At 43.1% G+C, this 21,543-nt stretch overlaps 1 protein-coding gene across 1 annotated transcript in view; it reads left to right on the forward strand.

Annotated features, from left to right (window-relative positions):
* LOC136625926 (transmembrane protein 150A-like) overlaps positions 1–21,543 on the forward strand; it is a 102,311-nt gene that overhangs the window by 68,313 nt on the left and 12,455 nt on the right. Inside the window, exons 5-6 of the mRNA XM_066600533.1 lie at positions 5,177–5,304; positions 17,076–17,253. Of these exons, the coding sequence (XP_066456630.1) occupies positions 5,177–5,304; positions 17,076–17,253 (306 nt within the window). The remainder of the gene's footprint in view (positions 1–5,176; positions 5,305–17,075; positions 17,254–21,543) is intronic.

Raw genomic sequence — 21,543 nt, forward strand, 5'->3', positions numbered from 1 at the left:
GGAGAAGAGTCTGGAATATAAACTCATTTATTGTGGAGAACTGACACCTTGTAGGGAGGCTCTAGTACCCTGTTGTACCGCCTCTAGCTTGGATACAAGATGTGCGGGCATGGAGGCTCTAGTATCTTGTTGGACTGCCTCTATCTTGGATGCAAAATATGATACAAGCGTGCATGAGGCATACAGGTTTCTTATGGTATCCTGCAGCATATAGGCTCTCGATCATGCAAACTCGCAGGCTGTCGAAGTTGGCATCCCAGATGGTCCCCCAGACTATCACACTAGCAGAGGGAGCAGAGAGGCACTCCACAGCAAATGCAGGATTGAGGCGCTCACCCTTAGGTTTCCCAATACAAACACTGGCGTCATCAGTGCCCAAACTAAACCTATATTTGTCACTAAAGTCCACCCAGATCCATTCTTTAGCAGTTCAGTTTCATCGATCACAATACCACTGCAAATGGAGGTGATGGTGGGTGTTAAAGGCAGTACACCTAATGGATGCCACAAGACCACATGTCCTTCAGCCAAGTGCCTGGAAAAGGTTCCAAAAGATGCAGCAAGCCTGTCTCTGGACGGCAAACAACTAAACAGTTGGGGCTGCTTGTGCTTGTCAGATCTTCTCTACTGGTGGTCCGTCGAGAGGCCTCCTGAGCCCGGTTGCCTTGTGTGTGTGTTCTCACACATCCACTGGTCCCAGCACTTCGTAACAGTATGGTCAGAATGGCCAAGGTGGCGGGCAATTCGTCAATATGACCATCCAGCTTCTTGCATTCAATAATGCGCCGCCTCTCAAAACTGCGTGTAATGTCTTCTCTGCGTTGTAGAGGCATGTTTAGTGGTCGTCAAGCACGAGACACACAGAAAAAGATGTCCACTACATACAAGGTTTATAGGTCAAGGGTGGAACCACTCTTAAAGGGGTTGTCCCGCGCCGAAACGTTTTTTTTTTTAAATTCAATAGGCCCCCCCGCATGTGTTTAAAAAAAAAACAAAACGTTTAGTACTTACCTGAATCCCCGCGCTGCGGCGACTTCTTCCTTACCTTACTAAGATGGCCGCCGGGATCTTCACCCACGATGCACCGCGGGTCTTCTCCCATGGTGCACCGTGGGCTCTGTGCGGTCCATTGCCGATTCCAGCCTCCTGATTGGCTGGAATCGGCACACGTGACGGGGCGGAGCTGCGCGGTGAAGCGTAGAAGGGGGCGGAGCTAGAACACCGCTCGTGCCGAGACCCAAGAGAAGGGAGAAGACCCTTCTGCGCAAGCGCGTCTAATCGGGAGATTAGACGCTGAAATTAGACGGCACCATGGAGACGAGGACGCCAGCAACGGAACAGGTAAGTGAATAACTTCTGTATGGCTCATATTTAATGCACGATGTATATTACAAAGTGCATTAATATGGCCATACAGAAGTGCTTACCCCCACTTGCTTTCTCGGGACAACCCCTTTAAGGCCTCAGATGACAAGACCATTTATCTAATTACCCAACAACTGCAATAATTTGCATACCTGCCTGAAATGTACCTTCATGATGCGTTGTGTAGCAAAACGACAACTTCTAGGGACGGGATATTTTTTGACAGAGTGTATCTTATTGCAGGAAAATGCCTGTCTCTATTTCTCAAAGCTTATCTTTTGATTTATGGAAACTTGCTTCTAATTGGAGGTGCACTTAAAGCATAATCAATTTTACAAGTTTTGTATATTGGCATTACATAGTATACATAAGAAATATGAGGAAGGAAATTGGCAACAACGCTGTGTTGGGTAAGGAAAATTTAAGACTGTCACAGTTTACACTTCTAAGGAAATCTAGCCTGTGTGTAATCTTTCTACTCAATCACTTCCCTTGTACGTTAAGAACCACATTCCACATGTATTGGTCTGCTGTCTGAATTCACATATGTAAACCTAACCAAGAGGAGTAGAATGGAGAAGTAATAGTCATTAGGGACTTTCTACACAGAACGGTTATTGTTCAGTTGATTGCTGGCTCGTGTGAAGCTGAATGATGATTATTCAGTGTAAACACTGCCAACAATTGAACGATGAAGGATTTGTTCACTTATGATTCATTTGTTTTATGCAGGTATGAAAATCAGATTACCATCAGCCCATGTAAGCAGATAGTCGTTCATCTGTGAATGACTGCCTGTTTACTCTGAGTGGAGGAGGGTAGCCGGAAGAGATTCTTTGAGATGGCTGTTGGGTGCTTAAGCGCTCAACAGTTGTCTCGGTTAAAAAAACACCATTATTCTTAACTATTTTGTGCAAGCAATACATAAAGGGGACATCCTCTGCATCTAGAGGAAAGAAGGTTTCTACACTGACATAGGAGGGGGTTCTTTACTGTAAGAGCAGTGAGACTATGGAACTGAGGATGTGGTGATGGCAAATTCAATAAGCGTTCAAGAGGGGCCTGGACACCTTTCTTGTGCGATACAATATTCTATATTATCAGTAATAAATTCTAAATGGTTGTTAATCGGGGATTATTCCGATAGCCAATTGGAGTCAGGAACGTATTTTTTTTCTCCCTTAAATGCAGAAAAATTGGGTTCTATCTCATTTGGTTTTTTTTTGCTTTTCTCTGGATCAATAATTGGGAGTAATAGGTTGCACTGGATGGACATATGTCGTGTTTTAATTTTTTTTGTTTGTTTTTGTTTTCAGCCTTGCATACCATGTTACTTGCTCTCTTCTGGAAGCCTCTCTACACAATGTGAGAGTGTATGTGTCTTGCTTTTTATCCAATATTCAAGCACACAAAACTACTGTTTGGCAACGTCGTAATCCACATCCTGTTTCCATGAAACAGAAAGCACATATTCAAGCATGGGGTATTTGAAGCTAAGAACATGCTTAATTTCATGACTTAAAGGCTACAAACACCTTTTTTGGTGGCTTTTTTTTTTCTAAATGTGTTTTGGGCTGCAAATCCTTAGGTCTCGAACATTTTGGCTTCTGCAGCTTCTATACATCACTGTATATAAGAAGCTGCTCCCTTCTGATCTGTAAGCATGCTGCACTGACTGCTTAGGCTATGTTGGCACCAGCATTGTGGGGTTTGTTTTCCTTCGTTATGGGAGAAGGACAATCAAAATAACTGGCCAAAAGGATCTGTCTTATAACGTAACCAATTGGAACACATAGACAAGCACACTGCTCGAACGTTCAGGATTTCAAAGATCTTTAGCAACAGAGCAGCAAATGCTGATGTAAATGGAACCCTAAGGTCCCCATACACACATAAAAGTTGATGAAAATTGACAACTTCAACCAATACGAACATCTGTCAGCTGAAATTCAGCAATCATTTCAGCCAACCATTGACACACTTATCATCTGGACCGAAGTTGATCGTGTTGGAAATATTAACCCAATAGTAGTCTTTGATGGCTCGTGGGCAGCCCTGCTCCTCCTGCCAAGATCTGCCCTCTTTTTACAAAAGTGGCAAGGGAGTCAGAAAATTCGAAAGTCGTGAATTTTAGCTTAATATAATGCTAGAAGCTGGCATACATTATAACTGAAATCTATGCCATAGAATTCAGGAAGATGTGTACGGATGGCTTGCGCCTCTTGATGCATCTGGAAAATGTTACTCATGTGTAACTTATCTAATACCTGTATGTAAAACGCTGGTCTTAGATTAATATGCCCCGTTAAGCACAATAATCCTACTATAGAGTGCGAATCAGAACAGTACAGATTTGTGACGGGCCAAGGGTGTCACTTGGACTTCACTCTTTTACACAGATCATTCATGTGAAAAATCATGGTGTGAACTTATCTTGAGGACGAACCATTTCCTGATCGAGGAGACAATGTATAATTTTATTTAGATTTACCAATTTAATTTATAAATTTTTCACAATGGTAAGCAGACTGTTCACTAAACTGACATATTGGATCCTGTGTCACAGGGGTTAATGTTATTGAAACTGACATAAAGGCAATTTGAAGTCTGCTACATCATTCCAATTACCATTTTTGATCATCTCTTCCGATTTATTGATATCAAAGTATAGAAAAGTTCTCCCTAGCAGTCCGCGACAATTTAACAAACTAATGTAGCCATGTAACTGAACACCTGGAGACACACAAGCTGAAAAGTGGAAATAAGCCTAAAGTTTAAAAGACACAAGTATCCAAGCAAATGTTACAATGTGCAATGTTTACAGTAAACCATCTGAATGTACAAAGGAAGGCTTGTGCTGTGATGTGGCTAGGGGCATAAGGACTTATTGTTTTTCAGCTTTTTGCATGTAAAATTGTTCATGTCTTTTGTTCTTTCATAGTAAACTCCGTTTTGGTGACTTTCCAAGTCTGCTGATTTTTCCCTAGAAGTACAAATTATTTTTGTGCTCACTGAAATTTTATAGGGAACATACATAAAATAAATGGAGATGTTTGTTACCAGAGGGGGAAGGGTGAGGGTCCGTTCCCTCACTCAAATGATAATCATTTGGTGAAAACGATGTCAGTTCGCTCGGCAGCCTGTTTTATACAGGCAGATACATTGTTAGTTCGTTCAAATGAGAAATAGTTCGGCTGTTCACCTTCACTGTATAAGTAAGGACTCTTCCACATTAGCGTAGTGACAGCGCTGTTGGCAGCGAGAAAAGCTCGCTGCTAACAGCGCTGTTAAAGATCGCGTGAACCGCTGCTTCAAGCCTATTAGAAGCGTGGTCTGTGCGCTACTAGCAGCACACACGACTAGATTCATGTGAAAGTCACTGTCCTTTCAGTTCAGTCACTGTCATTTAGGGCTCTATCTGTAATTAACCAATTTATTGAACGAGCCAACAATTCTCTTATGCCTGCATAAAATGAGCAGTGAACAAAAAGCTATCATTCGCCGTACGATCGCTGGCTGCATTTACACTGCGTTGTTCATTTTCGCTCATTAGAACAATTTTTGGAAAGATTGTTCCGCGTAAAAGTGCCTTACGTTAACAAAACTACTGTTCTTACATATGTCCTTTGTATATGGACATGATGCTTACTATGTATATCCATACTGGGACTATTTAATAATGATGATTTCTGTAGAACTGTAGATTTTACCTTTTTAAAAGTGAATGATTATTGATTTCGACATCTTTCCACTTTTTATTTAAAAATGTATTTTCCATGTCGGACCAACCTCTTGCATTCTTGTCTTGCAGTGATGCTCATCGGTCTGTTAAGATATGCCTATGTGATTGAACGATATGGTCCCTCCTTGCTAAATACTGTAGCATTTGTATTGGGATGGATTTGTGCTGCTGGACTCACCATGGTTGGCAGTTTTCAGGTAATAAATGCAATTTATAGGTATTACGAAGTTTAGGATTTTCTTTTCCTCTTTTTTTTTTTTTTTTTTGCTCCCTCTTTAACCCTGCAGGTTGATTTTATGTCAGCCATTTATGGGGATAATTTGGTCATGTCAAAGCATTTACCTACCATACTAATAATCAGGGCCTGTGTTAAATCCATATTTTATGAGTACCTCACCCACATTGATGTAGTAAAAGATATAGATATATGCAAATTTTAATGAGAACTCAATGTTTGGGTGCAAGAATTTGTCTGCCTGTCATTATAATGACTTGTGCTAAAAATAAACATTAAAACAGTGATTGGCCACTTTAAAGGCTTTGTACACCTACATGCTTTTTTTTTTTCTCTTATAAATGTTTTTGAAAATGAAGACTACTTGTAATTGGTTTTCAAGAAGTAATTGGTGAGCAGGAAGGAGCATGTTGTAAAGGAGGCACATTACACAGTGAGGGATTTGAGAGACGTGACCACTCAGGGGGCTCTCTGCAGTGACGAGAAGAAATCGGTACATAGTTATTTATAAGTTTGTGTGAGTCTTCCATGCAGGGAAATGCAGTCTATGGAAAGCTATGTAATTGTTTTTTTATAGTCACACCTAGTTAGGCTTAGTGCTCACGGCCGTGACGAGCTTCGCAAAGCGGAATTCCGCAGCGAAGTCCGTCACGGCGACCCCTCACCCCAGAGACCCCATACTTGCCTCCAGATCCAACGTCCCGCATGACACTTCGGTACGCATGCGCAGTAGAGCGCATGATGTGCTGGCAGCGTGACGTGTCGGTGGTGGGCGGAGAAGCGTTTCCACGCTATCTTTCGCTGTGCTACAACGGAAGATAGCATGATGGATGGCTTCCATTGACTGCAATGGAAGCCGTCCGCGCGTACACCCGCGGCAAATAGAACACGCTGCGGGTGATTGTGGGCGCTTTCACGGGGTGGAATTCCGCACCGTGAGCATTGCGCTATTAGGTTCAATAGAACCTAATAGCTGCGGGGCAACGCCGCGGATTTCCGCTGTGTGATATGCGGCGGAAATCCGCCCATGGGAATTAGGCCTTATAAGTAGTAAAAGAGGATAATAAAACTTGTGATATGTCTGGGGGGAAAAACTTTCATTACAGAGGGCTGTATGATGGTGTTGGGAAATGATCTCACCAGCCCCCATGCCCTAGCATGCTGTGCTATGTGGTTCTACTGTTTTGTCATGCTCTGCTCTCCATTCAGATCTGCCTCCCTTCCACCTCCCCATAGTTCAGTTAGGCTCCAGTTTTAGCCCAGCTTGGCTCCCATCACCTTGTCACTTGTTCTAGAGGGGGCACTGTATTGTAATTGACTACACTGTGCTTACATATTCTACCACCACAAATCTATCCCCTGCTAGTAAATGGTAAACAAAGAGATACCATTGTGTAGTGTTGAGTGGGCGAGTTTAACCTGTGTTGGGAATGACCCCAGCCAGAAATCTCAATGTAGCACTTGAGGCACAGCAAGTATGAGGCTTTTTAAATGCATGAAAATGAAAATGCAATGCAAAAAAAAATGGATAAGTGCATCATTTTTTTTTCTGCAAGGACTTTGTAAAATGTGTATTGATTTTCATGCACAAAGGTTTCCATAGCCTTTTAAATTCAGGCTAAGATTGGACAGCTATACTATACGTCTCGATAAGCTATTTAAATTGCATGATAAATCTTTCAGTGAATTATTCATCCAACTGCCCACTGATATTACTATTTAAAAAAAATCTATTCTTGTTGTAAGAGATCACATCATGCACTGGTGGCCTTGAGAGAGGTTAGTTCACAGCTGCAATCTGAACAAGCAGTTTGGATAGGAGGGGAAAAAGAGGGCACATGGAGCAGTAAATAACCTATTCCTAACCGGGCATTAGTGGAGCCAGCACGGGGGGGAAAAAAATACATTAAAGGTAAACGGCACACATAGGCAGAAAATTGTTGTATACCGGTAATCTTTCCTTGGCTGAACATCCACTTTAATATGTTTATAACAGCTAATCGGTGACATCTATGCATTTTGTGCTTGCACTAATGGTCCTTTTAGACTGGCTGAGTTCTCATTGAAATTACACTTGTTTGATGCTCGTTTAATTGAAATCACTCATCTGCATTGGCTGACTGTGCATATCCTCATTCACGTGGGGAGATGTACAGCTGATCAGCGAGCATTTTTTATGCTAGCTGAAAGTGAATGATCAGTCTATGAATGAGCTTTTGTTTGTGCACTGACTGACCATTGGTCTTCATACACAGCCCAGTTGATGGGTGACGAGTGTTCGGAGGAATGTTCAGGTCTGATAATCGGCTCGTGTAAAAGGACCATAAGATATTAGTATGCTTGCAGTACAAGCACTTGAATAGGTTTTGCCTGGAAAACCCCTTTAATGACCTATCCTCAAGAAAGGTCATCGGTAGTTAATCGCCAGTGATCGCCGTACTGGATGTCCGGTGATAACCTGACTGCACATCTGTCAGTTCAGCAGGCCAGATGTGTGTCATAGGAGACTAGACTGGAAGTTGCCTAGCTATTACACTTGTGGCACTTCCACCTCTGACACTGGAGATGGGTGCAGAAGTGAAAGAGCTGCTTCAGGTCCCATTGAATTCAATGCGAGTTAAGCCAGCTAGGCCACTTCTGGTCCCATCTCCTATAACACGGCTTGCTGCACTGATAGCCGGACGATCAGATGATCCTCAGGGATCCTGTGTGGTGGGTTTCTGGCGATTTAAACTATTGATGACCTATCCTGAGGATGGGTCATCAATGGGTGAAGGCTTAAAGGGGTTGTCCCGCGCCGAAACGTATTTTTTTTTTTTTCAACCCCCCCCCCCCCCCCCCCCCCCCGTTCGGCGCGAGACAACCCCGATGCAGGGACCTAAAGAAAGCTTACCGGAGCGCTTACCTTAATCCCCGCGCTCCGGTGACTTCTATACTTACCGGTGAAGATGGCCGCCGGGAACCTCTTCCTCCGTGGACCGCAGCTCTTCTGTGCGGTCCATTGCCGATTCCAGCCTCCTGATTGGCTGGAATCGGCACGTGACGGGGCGGAGCTACACGGAGCCCCATAGAGAACAGGAGAAGACCTGGACTGCGCAAGCGCGGCTAATTTGGCCATCGGAGGGCGAAAATTAGTCGGCTCCATGGGAACGAGGACGCCAGCAACGGAGCAGGGAAGTATAAAACTTTTTATAACTTCTGTATGGCTCATAATTAATGCACAATGTACATTACAAAGTGCATTATTATGGCCATACAGAAGTGTATAGACCCACTTGCTGCCGCGGGACAACCCCTTTAAGCTTTTGTCCAGAAAAAAAAACAAAAAACTAACAAGTGCATATTGTAGGACTAGAATTCTGTGCAGCCCATTACATGTGGAAGTGGTTATAATGCTATATTGGAGGTACAGGGAACCCACTGAGTAAAAAGTAAAAAGTAAAAAGTGATTTGCTGCCAATATCCATATCGCCATATATCACTTACTGAGTGCTTTGAATACTGAAGAAGTTGTACTGTCAGACATCAAAGCCTCCGACTACTGCACGTGTTGTGTGTTTGGTCCTCATTATACACAGTGGGAGCGAGCAGCAGAGACATGTGGATATTTAACCACAGGAGGGAAGGGGAAGTATGTATGTAGGGCTGCGTGCGGAGACGGCTTGTAAAAGGATGAGCCACACACACCCTCAAGGGAGCGGAGTTGTCTGGATTATACAGGATTCTCTAGAACCAAATAAATAAAAAAGAAATTACCTAATTAAAATTTAGACAGTAGAAAATAAATGTATTGCGCTTATTTTTAAATGTATTCAGTTTGCTGCTCTAGATCTGGATGTGTGTGTATAAAATAAAAAAAGTCAGAGGAGTGCCTGTTCGTGCTTCCAGTGTGCAAAAGCCATGGCATATGTCCGCCTAGATACATTCCTTTATAATGCATGTGGGCTATCGCCTGTGTTCCATCCTTAAGTTGCTTGAATATATAAGGGGCCTTTTACACAGAACGCAATTCCAAGTAAAACTGCAAACTATTTATCTGCCTGAATACTATGTCAGTGTTAGCTCATGCAAGCTATTTTTTGCTTTGTGTAAAAGGAGCTTCTAAGTCGCTGAAATAGCCAAAAATCAGCTATTCATCATTTACAAATGACATGCGATGGCTGAGAGTAGACTGAGGTCTTATTTTTGGCAGACCAATTAGGTTTGACTTTGTGGTTGGAAGAGTGAAGGCGAGTGTATGGCATGTGCTACTTTGCCCTAGCCGACACACTTTCTCCCTTTATCGGCCAGTTTAGTCTAGCTTATTGGTGCAAGATCTTTTTGTCCTTTTTCTCTTGTATAGTAATCTTGAGTTGATTCAAAAGACTCAGTGACATGATTATTGCAGCTGCACAAGAATGATTGGCTTGGAGTGAGGGCTAGGATACTGAGAGCGGTTTCCATAAAGGCCCATTTAGACACAACGATTATCACTCAAAAGCCATCTTTTGAGCGATAATCGTTGCGTGTAAGTGTGCCCATCTTTCAGTTTTCTGCCGAACGATGGATTTCAGTTCAGCTTGAAATCTGTCCTTCAGCAGAACAGCTGATAAGACAGACTGCCCCCTGTGCTCTGCCTGGGGAGAGCTGATTACAGCTGATTGCATTGTCTCAACTGTAATCCATGTGGCAGAACAAAGAATTTATTCAGAAAACAGCAGGTGATCCTCTGAATAAATTCAGCTCCCCGCAGCTCAGCCTATAATGCCTATTAGTACCAATTAGTAGATTATGCAAAATGATCACCCAAAAGCCATCTTTTGAGCCATCATCTTTGTGTCTAAATGCACATTAAGTATTTAGTTTCCACTGTCTGATTTATGTTAGAAAGAGCAGCTCAGAGAATATTAACTGCTGTAACAAATGCAATGCTATACAAACTTGGGTTGGGTGCACAGTAACCCTAACTGCAAGTTGTGCCCAAGAGATTCTGGCGCATCTCATCAGACTGTACAGGGATACCAGACTGTGTATTGTTCGATCTACACGGACACCGCACATGAACATACATTGGCACGTCGTATTTCTCATCCATGAAATGGACAGGATAGGTCATGCATGCCATGAGTTTTCTTTTTTTGTGTGGGCCATTGGTCCACATTTCTCCATACAGAGCTGACCCAAAGGTTTCAGCAAAGAGACCACAGGCTGAAATCGTACTATGTGCTGAAACTAGTAAAAGTAGTTGTTAAAGGGGTTATCAAGGCAGCGCCTGCTGGGATGCACAGGGTCTGAGTGGAAGCACTGTTCCGACCCCCTGTGTAGTGTCTGGCTCTTGTAAATGCAGGAGAAGCTCTCACTGACATCCATGGGATCCCAGCCTGCAATTAAAAGCACAGCTCCCGTTGATTTCAATGAGAGCAGTTTTTGCAATTACAAGTGTTGGAGCAGAGGCTTCTGCACCGCCCCTTTTGTATCCCAGCGGGTGCTGCCTGGGTAACCCCTTTTAATTCCCATATTTCTCTTCCATTACATGGTGTGTACAGTGAGTAGTGTTACCCTAGGGTTCACGTATGTCACATATTAAATCTCTAAGCAAATAAATATCATGGTAAATAATGTGCTGTAAATGTTGAGCATTTGTAATGGCCTATAAGTAGTTTAACCGAGACCCACAATCATATTTACTGTAAAATATAAGATGATGGCTATAAATGTAAATCCAGTGTGATAATAACGCATAAAGGCTAATTATGTGCAACGTGTCATCATTCTTGCAAGACTGCTGAAGCCCAGAATGCTGACCCCATTGACTTCACAGAGAAAGTATTTGACTGAAGAAATAAAATGTCTGTTCTGCCTGATGTGGAAGAACTGTCAGCAGAAACTGTTTATCCAGATAGATCTGTACTTGCCTATGCTAATAAATGTGAATTTGTCAAATGGGCCCAGCCAAGTAAACAAAGGAATGGAGAGAACCAGCTGTCTCCGATTTCAGTGGTGAGCCGGGTGCTGCTGACTTAGCAGTTTTCTAACTGCTGCAGATGGAAAATTAAGACAGTCACAGCCTTCTAGAACACTGGAAAACGATTTGTTGCTCCTTCCTCACTTAACACTTAGTTATGGTTAATCAGGTCCTTAGGTGTAGATGGCTACTTAAAGGGAATGTGTATGTATGCAATACGTTATATATTCCAAAACAATTCGCCCCCTAGAAGGAGTTGTCGGAATGGAATGAAACTTTGTGTGATTGCAACGTTCATATAAGTAAGTGATTACAATATCAGAGCAAAAAGATCATGTATTGTGGAAAACTGAACCCTTGAAAGGAGGCTCTAGTACCCTGTTGTACCACCTCTAGCTTGGATACAAGATGTGATACAGGCGGGGATAGAGGCATACAGGTTCTGTATGGTGTTCTGTGGCATATCGGTCCACATTTGCTGTAACTGAACCTCTAGATTGTGCAAACTCAGGCTGTTGAAATGGACGTCTCAAATGGTCCCTTTTTATTGGCAATATATCTGGTGACTGGGCGGCCACAGAAGTGTGACAATGTTGTGGAGACATTCCTCTGACCCATTTGTGTGTGCGGCCGAGCATTATCCTGCTGGAAAATGCCTCTGGGAAGCCGCCATGAGGGGAATACATGTGGCTGCAGGATGTCCAGAGCATATCGCTGAGCTGTTATTGTCCCTCGTACCACTACTAGGGGGGAGTGACTGTCATTTGTTTTGGTCCCCTAGACCATCACACTAGCAGTGGGAGCTCCACAGCAAAGGCAGGATTGAGGTGCTCACCCCTATCCCCTAGGTCTCCAGATATGAACACAGCCGTCATCAGCGCCCAATCTAAACCTGGATTCTTTGCCTAAGACAATCCAGTTCCACTCCATAGCTGTCTAGTTCCATTCATGACACTACTGCAGACTGAGGGGATGGTGGGTGTCAAAGGCAGTACATGTAAAGGGGTGAAATCTCTTTTCAAGGAGCCTCTGAGAGCCTTTTATAGGTCAAGGGTAAACCACTTTTATGGCCTCAGGTGGCAAGACCGTTCATCTAATTGCGCCATAATTCTCATCATTGCCATGTCTGCCTGAGATGTAACAGAGTTTTGCAGCAGAACGAAAACTTCTTCTAGTGGAAGGATTTGTCTTTTGACTGTGTGTGTACATGTAATGTATGTCTGCGTATTATTTATAGTATTTTTATATATAATTTTTTTAAGTGTCTTTTTACAATTTTTATTTTTTTTAATTTATTTATTTTTAAATTCATTGTGCATTCCTCCGGGGAAAAAAAAATCATGCGAGTTTTTTGCCTGTTTCGAGACTCACACAACTCGTTATTTACATGGGCATATTTTTTTTTTTTTCTCACAGCGATGTTGCGAGATGTAAGAATCACTGCATGTTCTGTTTTCGCGCAAGTCTTGCACGAGAATAGAACATGCAGATATGTGGTCTCCTGCACATCATGGGATGTTCGTATGCCGTGCCATGCAAGTTACTATTGTGACTACACCCTAAAACCATATAGTGACACATCTTGAAGTTTTCTAATCTGTTTTTACGTTCTGATTGTAGAATTTTTTTTTCCTTTTTAATTCTGTGACCATCTTATTGTAAATGATGGACCCTGTGTTATCTACATATAGCTGTTACCTCTCGGTGTATTCCTGCCTGTGATGTTGGTGAGATGAATTTTAGGATTTTTCTTTTAACTAGATTGTGATCGAAAATAAAAATTATCACCAAAAAATGTGAACTATAAAATAGGTCATTTTCTGATGACACCTTCCCTTTAGGTTTATGATGCGTCTTATACATTGTACAGTTATGCTGAATTTGAGACTGCCATTCATTGTAAACTCCACAGTACTGGCAACTTTCTGTGCATGCTGTGATGTAGCATTGATTTATTTTTATACTTGGATTACATTCAAATGTGTACTTACTAAAGAGACCGCCCATGCAGCCATTATGGAACCTATAAGATGAGCATGCTCAATTCAGGTCAATGCTATCTTGATATAACTGAGGTGCAACTTAAAGGAGTAATTGCGTCACAGACAACCCTTTTTTAATATTAGTGTCTCTTCCCAAACCCCCTGGCAAACGGCTTTTTTTTTTTTTTTAAAGCAGGTTAAATGGCCGTCTGCAGCTCTTTGGTGGCCACAACACATGGAGAGCCCTGATCTACCAGAGAAGGGCTCTCCATATACCCTAAAAGCATATATAGACAGAGGTAGTACTGATGGACTACACTGTGGAGTTACTGTCAGGAAACTTTCTATAACCTTTTGTATACGCTGTATCTTAAAGGGGTTGTCTCGCGAAAGCAAGTGGGTCTATACACTTCTGTATGGCCATATTAATGCACTTTGTAATATACATCGTGCATTAAATATGAGCCATACAGAAGTTATTCACTTACCTGCTCCGTTGCTGGCGTCCCCGTTGCCATGGTTCCGTCTAACTTCGGTGTCTTCTTGCTTTTTTAGACGCGCTTGCGCAGATGCATCTTCTCCCTTCGGCTGGTCTTGGAAGCATCGGCGTTTTGGCTCCGCCCCCTTGTACGCATCATCGCGTAGCTCCGCCCCATGACGTGTGCCGGTTCCAGCCTCCCGATTGGCTGGAATCGGCACGTGATGGGGGCGGAGCTACGCGATGATGCGTACAAGGGGGCGGAGCCAAACGCCGATGCTTCCAAGACCAGCCGAAGGGAGAAGATGCATCTGCGCAAGCGCGTCTAAAAAAGCAAGAAGACACCGAAGTTAGACGGAACCATGGCAACGGGGACGCCAGCAACGGAGCAGGTAAGTGAATAACTTCTGTATGGCTCATATTTAATGCACGATGTATATTACAAAGTGCATTAATATGGCCATACAGAAGTGTATAACCCCACTTGCTGCCGCGAGACAACCCCTTTAATGCTAGTAATGATGCCGGTGATCCTGATGTACAGAGGAGAACAAAGGAAAAGCGAATACAGTGCTATAAAAGTACAAATAGTTTGGCCTTACTATGTAAATCAAAAAGACTTCCCTTTTGTAGCAAACAGTACAAATGGTTAAACCTCATGAACGGAGAACAAACTGTCAAGAAAAAGTGTGGTCTGTAATGTAATTTCAGTTTTAAAAATGCCACAAAAACGCTGACTAACCCTACTTACAGCGCACGCTGCGTTTTCAAATAGAGATGGCAAACGTGAAATGTAATGTTTGAATGGAAGTTAAACACCTGAAAAGAACACACAAAATGTAGTATAGAATTTTTTTTACTATTGTAATTTTAAATCGTATTTATTTCCTTCCCTCTGAAACCCATCATTGCAACTTCTAAATAAGTTACAATAGTTTTTTTTTTCTTTGTAATGAACCCTTTTACTGTAAACCTTTTTTCCTTGAAGGGAGTTGGGTTCACTTTTGTGTAGCTTCTTCTAGGAAGTTTGCCAACATTCTTAGGAATAACAGATGCTTGTTTACTTGCATTTCCCCCTTTTAATTTAATACTTTATGGATTACAAAATAGCTCTTATGTTAACAGTGAGCTGTGAGAATATTCAAAATCTGTCGCTCGCAGAAAGTCTAAAGATATTCTCTAGGATTTCAACACTGATCAATGAGGATTTGACCTTCAGCACCCCCACTGCAAAATTAAAGGGAGTATGTCAGCTGGAACAAGCTAACTGCAGGCGTAATGTTGTAGAGCAGGAGGAGCTGAGAAGATTGATATATAGTTTTACGGGGAAAGATTTAGTGGAACCTGTATTATATTCACTTATATCTCTGAGCTGAAAAGTCCAATGGGCGGAGCTACCGGTGATAGACAGCCATCTGTATGTAGGGAAGGCTATCACTGATAGCTCTGCCCATTGAGCTATCAGTGATTGACAGCTATCTGTATGTAGGGAAGGCTATCAATCACTGATGGCTCCGCCCATTGGACTGTTCAGCTAAGAATGGGCAGAGATGGAAGTGTTTTAATTGGGACAAGTGAATGAGCCAACTATGATTTTTATGCCTGCAGAAACTGAACGACTAATGAGAAGCGAACAATTCTGGTTTGTAGCTCAGGTTGGCTGGAGCTTTTGAACATTAACTATTTATCGTTGACACTATGTACCATCGTTGTTTTTAATGGGCCTGACGCTGCTACCGCCGGCCCCATTGAAAACCATGGACAAAAAAGGACATGCTGAGATTGCAACGCATTGCCATATAGGAAAACATCGCAAATGTAAATGAACTCATTCAAAAGAAGGGGATTCGTATTTGTGCGAAATTTGTGTCTCTCAATGCACAAATCTCGCATGATTTTTTTCGCCTGTGTGAAGGCGCCTAAGTGAATGAGAATAACTGAATGACTAGTATTTAAACAGAATGATTAGCAAACAAGCCAACGATTATTTTCTTGCTTGCACGATTAGCAGGAGAATTATCGTCCATTGTTTGACTGCTGGCAATGTTTACACTAAACGATTATCGTTCACATTAGAATGACTTAGCAATTTTTGCTTTACTCATTTTTTTAAATGATTGTTTCGATTAATAGAACCGTAAGTCTGTTACTGCAGCTATCCCCATGAAGTAGGACTGACTGGAGCAAACTGCAGTACCAAGCATAGTAAGCCCGTATGGATGAACCATGTGTATTGCCACAGCCCCTTCATTATGCTGACATCAGCACAAACAAATACAATGCAGCTCCATACCAAAGAACCCAAGGGACTCCATGTGCTGCTGTATGAAGTATACAATGTATGTATGTGTGTGTATATATTAAACGAGAAAAAAATTGCAGCACTCCCAGACTCCCCCATGCATACAACAATGTGATGTTTCAGCTCTTCTACTCACTTTATGCAGCTTTCCTGCCAGTCTAATGGATGTTGACTCAGTGTGTTCAGTGAAAGACACTGTTGGTAGTCAAAGTTTAGTTAGGATTGTCTATAGTTGTGACTTAAGACCCTGAAAGTCTTAACCCTTTGCAATCCAATTTTGGATTCAGGGTTTCCTAGGGGGCTTTCTCTTTCTGCCATTATACGATGGCGCCGTCTGCTGGCTAGAGCCAGTACTGCGGTATGGGACATGCTGGAGAGGCCCCCGACAACAGAGCAGCCAGTAATATACAGTAAGAATACCCTGCTAGACGGCATCCAACATCAGAGCTGTACAGCCTTCAATCAGAATGTATTCAGATGTCAGACAGTGGATTGGAAAGGGTTAAATGCACCATCCTTGCTTGTGTTCTGCATTTTGCGCAATGTAGATTTTCTTAAGCTATAACCGTCTAAAAGAGATCTACACTAAAGACTGCTAGGAACTAGAGATGAGCGAACGTACTCGGATAGGCACTACTCGTCCGAGTAATGTGCCTTATCCGAGTACCGCTGTGTGCTGAAAGATTCGGGACGCGCTGCGGAGCGGGGAGCTGCAGGGGAGAGCGGGGAGGAACGGAGGGGAGATCTTTCTCTCCTTCTCTCCCGCCCGCTCTGCCCCGCTCCCCGCTGCGACTCACCTGTCAGCAGCGGAGCGCCCCGAATCTTTCAGCACGAACACAGCGGTACTCGGATAAGGCACATTACTCGGACGAGTAGTGCCTATCCGAGTACGTTCGCTCATCTCTACTAGGAACCCATTTATTTTCTGCCTTAAATGATGCACAGGATTGGCTATATGACATGCTAAGCAGATGTGAATTCCCAATTGTAACTTTTCCCTTATACTGTGCTTTTTCTATTTTTGCAGGTGGATCATGCAAAGGTTCTGCACTACATTGGAGCAGGAGTTGCCTTTCCAACTAGTATGATGTTCATCTTTTTCCAGTCTATTTTGACATACCGTATGGCACATGCCCATTGGTACTGCTGGGCTGGTCACCTACGCTGCTTTCTCACCCTCTTTGGTTTGGTCATATTAGTACTCAGTATCCTTTTCAAATAATAATCCGTCTTTCTGCTAGGGGAGGAGGTGGGACGGGTAGGAGTAAGTGTGCTGAGCTCCCGCCCCTTGCTGCCGTTTGCAATAGGAGGGGCGGGGGTTAGTTTTGTCCCACCCCTCCCATTGCAATCAGCAGCAAGGGGCGAAGAAAAGGGGGACAGAGTTTAGCAGTCACGCTGCTAAACTTACTCTCTCTTCCCTTCTCCTGCAGCTGTCATTGGCGCTTTTACGCTGCGAAGGTACGCACCTGTGCACTGATGCATTGAAAACCAATGCATCAGAGGGGCAGCGTATATCAGCCGGGACATGAAAACCCGGCTGATATACGCCCATATGATCAAGCCCCCAAGGTCATATCAGACCACTGATTTTAAGATCCTCTAATGAGCCTCATTGGTGGTTTATAGACTACAAGACTTTACTTTTGAAATAAAATAGAGAATTCATAAAATGTAGGTCACAGTAGTGATTGTTAGTATAAGTGAGGTATGAATGGATTATACAATAACAGGATAAAGTGGCTCACGTTGGTGAATAGTTAGAGGACAGCAAGACGGATCACAGCGTGGGGTTCTTCTACCAGTAATAACCTGCATATACACAAACCGTTACCAGGAATCATTTAGGCAATGATTAAACATATCTGAAATGTTACAAAACCTCCAGCACGTAGTTGGTTGGTATTCACCTGAAACGCCGTTAGTAAATTAACTAGTATATATCTACTATATTTTGATAGGCGATGGGGCAAATCAAAATTTCTCATTTTAGTCTTTGGTTTGTCATTAGTGAGCAAAGTCTGTTGGCTTAAATATAAAGTTACAGTCTGACATCGGTTTGTCTCAAAAAAGGAATACAGTAAAATTCTCTAGGGAGAGATATTTAAAGGAAAGCTGTCATTAGAGTTTTTGAGTTTGCACCAGCAGGCATGGTCCTGTAGGGATTGCGAACCGCATTCTTACCTTGCTGATAATATTGTGAACTGAGCATTCAGGAAGAAAAAAAGTTTACGTGATAGTCTGAGTCACTGGAGCGGTGTTGGAGCCGTGCAGAGTCAGGGCCATTATTCCTCCTTGATTGCCATCCTCCTAAGTGTTATTTCAGGACAGCTAGTGCTGAATTCAAATGCCAAAGTTGAGTTAAACAACATGGAATAGAACTGTCTTTAGTTGCTGTATGTGTGCTTTTTTTTTTTTATTTACATTGAACTTTTCTTTTGGCAAAGTCTATATTCCCTAGTAGGGTTCTCCTTCACACACCTTTTTAAACCTAAAAGCACATTTAAAAAGGGCCAGTTTTGGGGGGCTTTTTTTTGTGGGGGGTGGCGGGTTTATTTCTACTTTATGCATTTTTTTTCCTGCTGTTTTTTCATGTTCCAGAGTGAACCCTATGCTAAAAAGGCCAGCAAAAAAGGCAAACTTGTGATTGCAAGAATTCAAGAAAACAGTCTAGCATGCTGCAATTAATATCTAAGAATGGAACACCACTTTAAGTTTGTACGGTTTTATTTAGCTTAAAGGGGTTATCCAGGTTTTTAATGCTTATGTCCTATCCTCAGTCTAGGCCACTAATATCTGATTTTGGGGTCCAACTTTTAGGGACCCCTGCTGATCAGCTAATTGAAGGGGCTCAGAATGCCATACATCTGGGACAAATCTGCAATGCTCAGAATGGCTGCTACAAAAAGTAAGGCATTGGAGTAACGGCAGCTCGCCAAGCGTTTACAGTTTGTAAATATTAGATGCAGCAGAGGTAATACCTACAACATGGCTCTTTCAATCGGCTGATCAGTGGGGGTCAAATAACCCCTTTTGAGGCTGAATTTACACTACAGTAGTAATATTACCCATTGATCATTTTCCCTACTATCTGTGAGACCTTGATACACGACTTGCATCAGAATTATTTGCAGTTTTCACGTGCATGAAAGAAAAGTGCAATTAGTTCCAATATGCTGTAAAAATGCATTGATCTTGCATGCAAATCGCATGGCATGCAAGTGTGATGTGGTTTTTTTTATACTCCTATAGGAAATAATGGGCTTTTTAAAAAAAAAAGGACATGCTGTGATTTTACGATCTTTGACTATTAATCCAAAAAAATCAATGGGCTCTTTTCCCATGAGTTTTATTTATATCGCAGTCAGACAGAATTTGCACGCAAATATCAACTGTGTAAATACAGGGTAGGGGACAACCTGCTGATTGGTGGCAGTTGATCTCATGAACAGAGTTTCCGTGTTCTCCGTCATTCTCACTGCAGTTACTGCGATATGAGAGTTCAAGAAATTGCACCATTTTGAAACCCATGCTTTTCAATGACTTTATTTGCAATGTTTACTATCATGCGATGTTGTGAGACTTAGGACTAATACCCATGGCCGGATTTCCGCTGCGTTACACCGCAGCTATTAGGTTCTATTGAACCTAATAGCTGAATTTTGACGCTGCAGAATTCCGCAGCATGAAATAACCCGCGGCGTGTCCCATTTGCCACGGGAACACGCGCGGCTGGCTTCCAATGTGGTCAATGGAACCTGGCCGTCACGCTATACTTCCACTGTAGCACAGCGGAAGTATAGCGTGAATACGCTTCCCTGCTGGCCGCGTCATATGACACTGCCGGAGCGTCATGCGGGACTTGCACAGCGGATCCGGAGGTGAGTATGGGGTCTTTGGCGGGGGTGCCATGACTGACTCCGATGCGGTATTCTGCTTGTCCTGGCCGTGGGCACGAGCCCTTAGAAATTGCTGCATGCGCTATCTTTCTGCATTTTGCTATTCTTTTTCTCGCCCATGTTTCCCTATGGAGCTTCTGATTTTATTGCATCGCTTGATCTTGTGATGTTCATGTGATGCGTTTTTAACATTAGCAACTCATTTTGTCATGTATTGTGGAAGAAAAAAGCAGGATGCTGCAATGTGCAATGTTTTTTTACAGGAAAGTGTCGCTAACGTTTAAACATCGCATGAATAGAAATGCGATATTGCCTTTATTTTCTTGTGGCAATATTTCACCTGCCAGTGTCAAGGAGCCCTAACTCCTGCAGTGATCACATCCTGTCACGTGGATGTGTGGCAATGGCAGCCACTTATGAGCTGATCATGAGTTGCATGCAGTTAATGATTGGTTGCAGCAGTCATGTGTAGCTGCTGGAGTTGCAGGAAGAGCAGGGGATACTCCCGGCGCGGTCGGAATGGGAGTGTCGGGGGACCCGGCGCGGTCGGAATGGGAGTGTCGGGGGACCCGGCGCGGTCGGAATGGGAGCGTCGGGGGACCCGGCGCGGTCGGAATGGGAGCGTCGGGGGACCCGGCGCGGTCGGAATGGGAGCGTCGGGGGACCCGGCGCGGTCGGAATGGGAGCGTCGGGGGACCCGGCGCGGTCGGAATGGGAGCGTCGGGGGACCCGGCGCGGTCGGGATGACCTTTTTATTTTCATACACCACTGATACATTTTACTTTTGTTCTTCCCAGACTACTTATTTAAATCCAAGTCAGTATTCGGGCATGGAACTGGGCCTATTCTGGTGCTACATCCCAGTGAGATCTAAGTACTTATGTTCTATTTATATTACATCCTTTGGGAAAGGAAACCGAATAGTGGCAGCCTAGCGTTTTTCTCATGGTATACATGTAGTCTGCTGAACGTCTATAACACTTAATCGGGTTTGTTTATCATTCTGATTCATCAGACTCTTTTAGGGCTTCACACGGGCGTATTTGTGCATGATTTCAATGGGTTCATTCACGTTTCTGTCTTTTGCGCACACTTTTCTGTTGCACAAAAATGCAGCAGGCTTTACTTTTCTGCGCATTTGCGCACCCATAGTTAATGTGGGGAGCACAAATTTGTTCGTAATACGCAAGGAGATATGTGACATGCTGTGTGATTCCGCTGGAAAATCTCATCTGGAACATCACCAACGTGCATTTTCTCATCAGTGCAAAAACTTCTCCAATCACTTCAGTGAAGCAGCAATCCTCCGGTGCGGCTTTCAGTTGCGTCAGAGGATTGGGAAGTGATTCCCATCACTCGCCATACAATGAGCTTTTCTGTCCCAACTCGGTCTGAGGAACGCGGAAAGATAGGACATGCACATCGCTCATGTATATGACTCCATTCAAAATAATGACGTTCATATTTATGCATCTCGCAGTGCACAAATCTCACATTAGTTTCTCGGCCAAAGTGAGATATGCATAAAACGTGTATTCCGCACCAGTTTGTTTTTAGATTCCAACAGAAATCTTAAAATGGATTGTACAAGGTTGGGAA

The sequence above is a fragment of the Eleutherodactylus coqui genome, chromosome 4 (assembly GCF_035609145.1).
Source record: "Eleutherodactylus coqui strain aEleCoq1 chromosome 4, aEleCoq1.hap1, whole genome shotgun sequence".
NCBI lineage: Eukaryota > Metazoa > Chordata > Amphibia > Anura > Eleutherodactylidae > Eleutherodactylus > Eleutherodactylus coqui.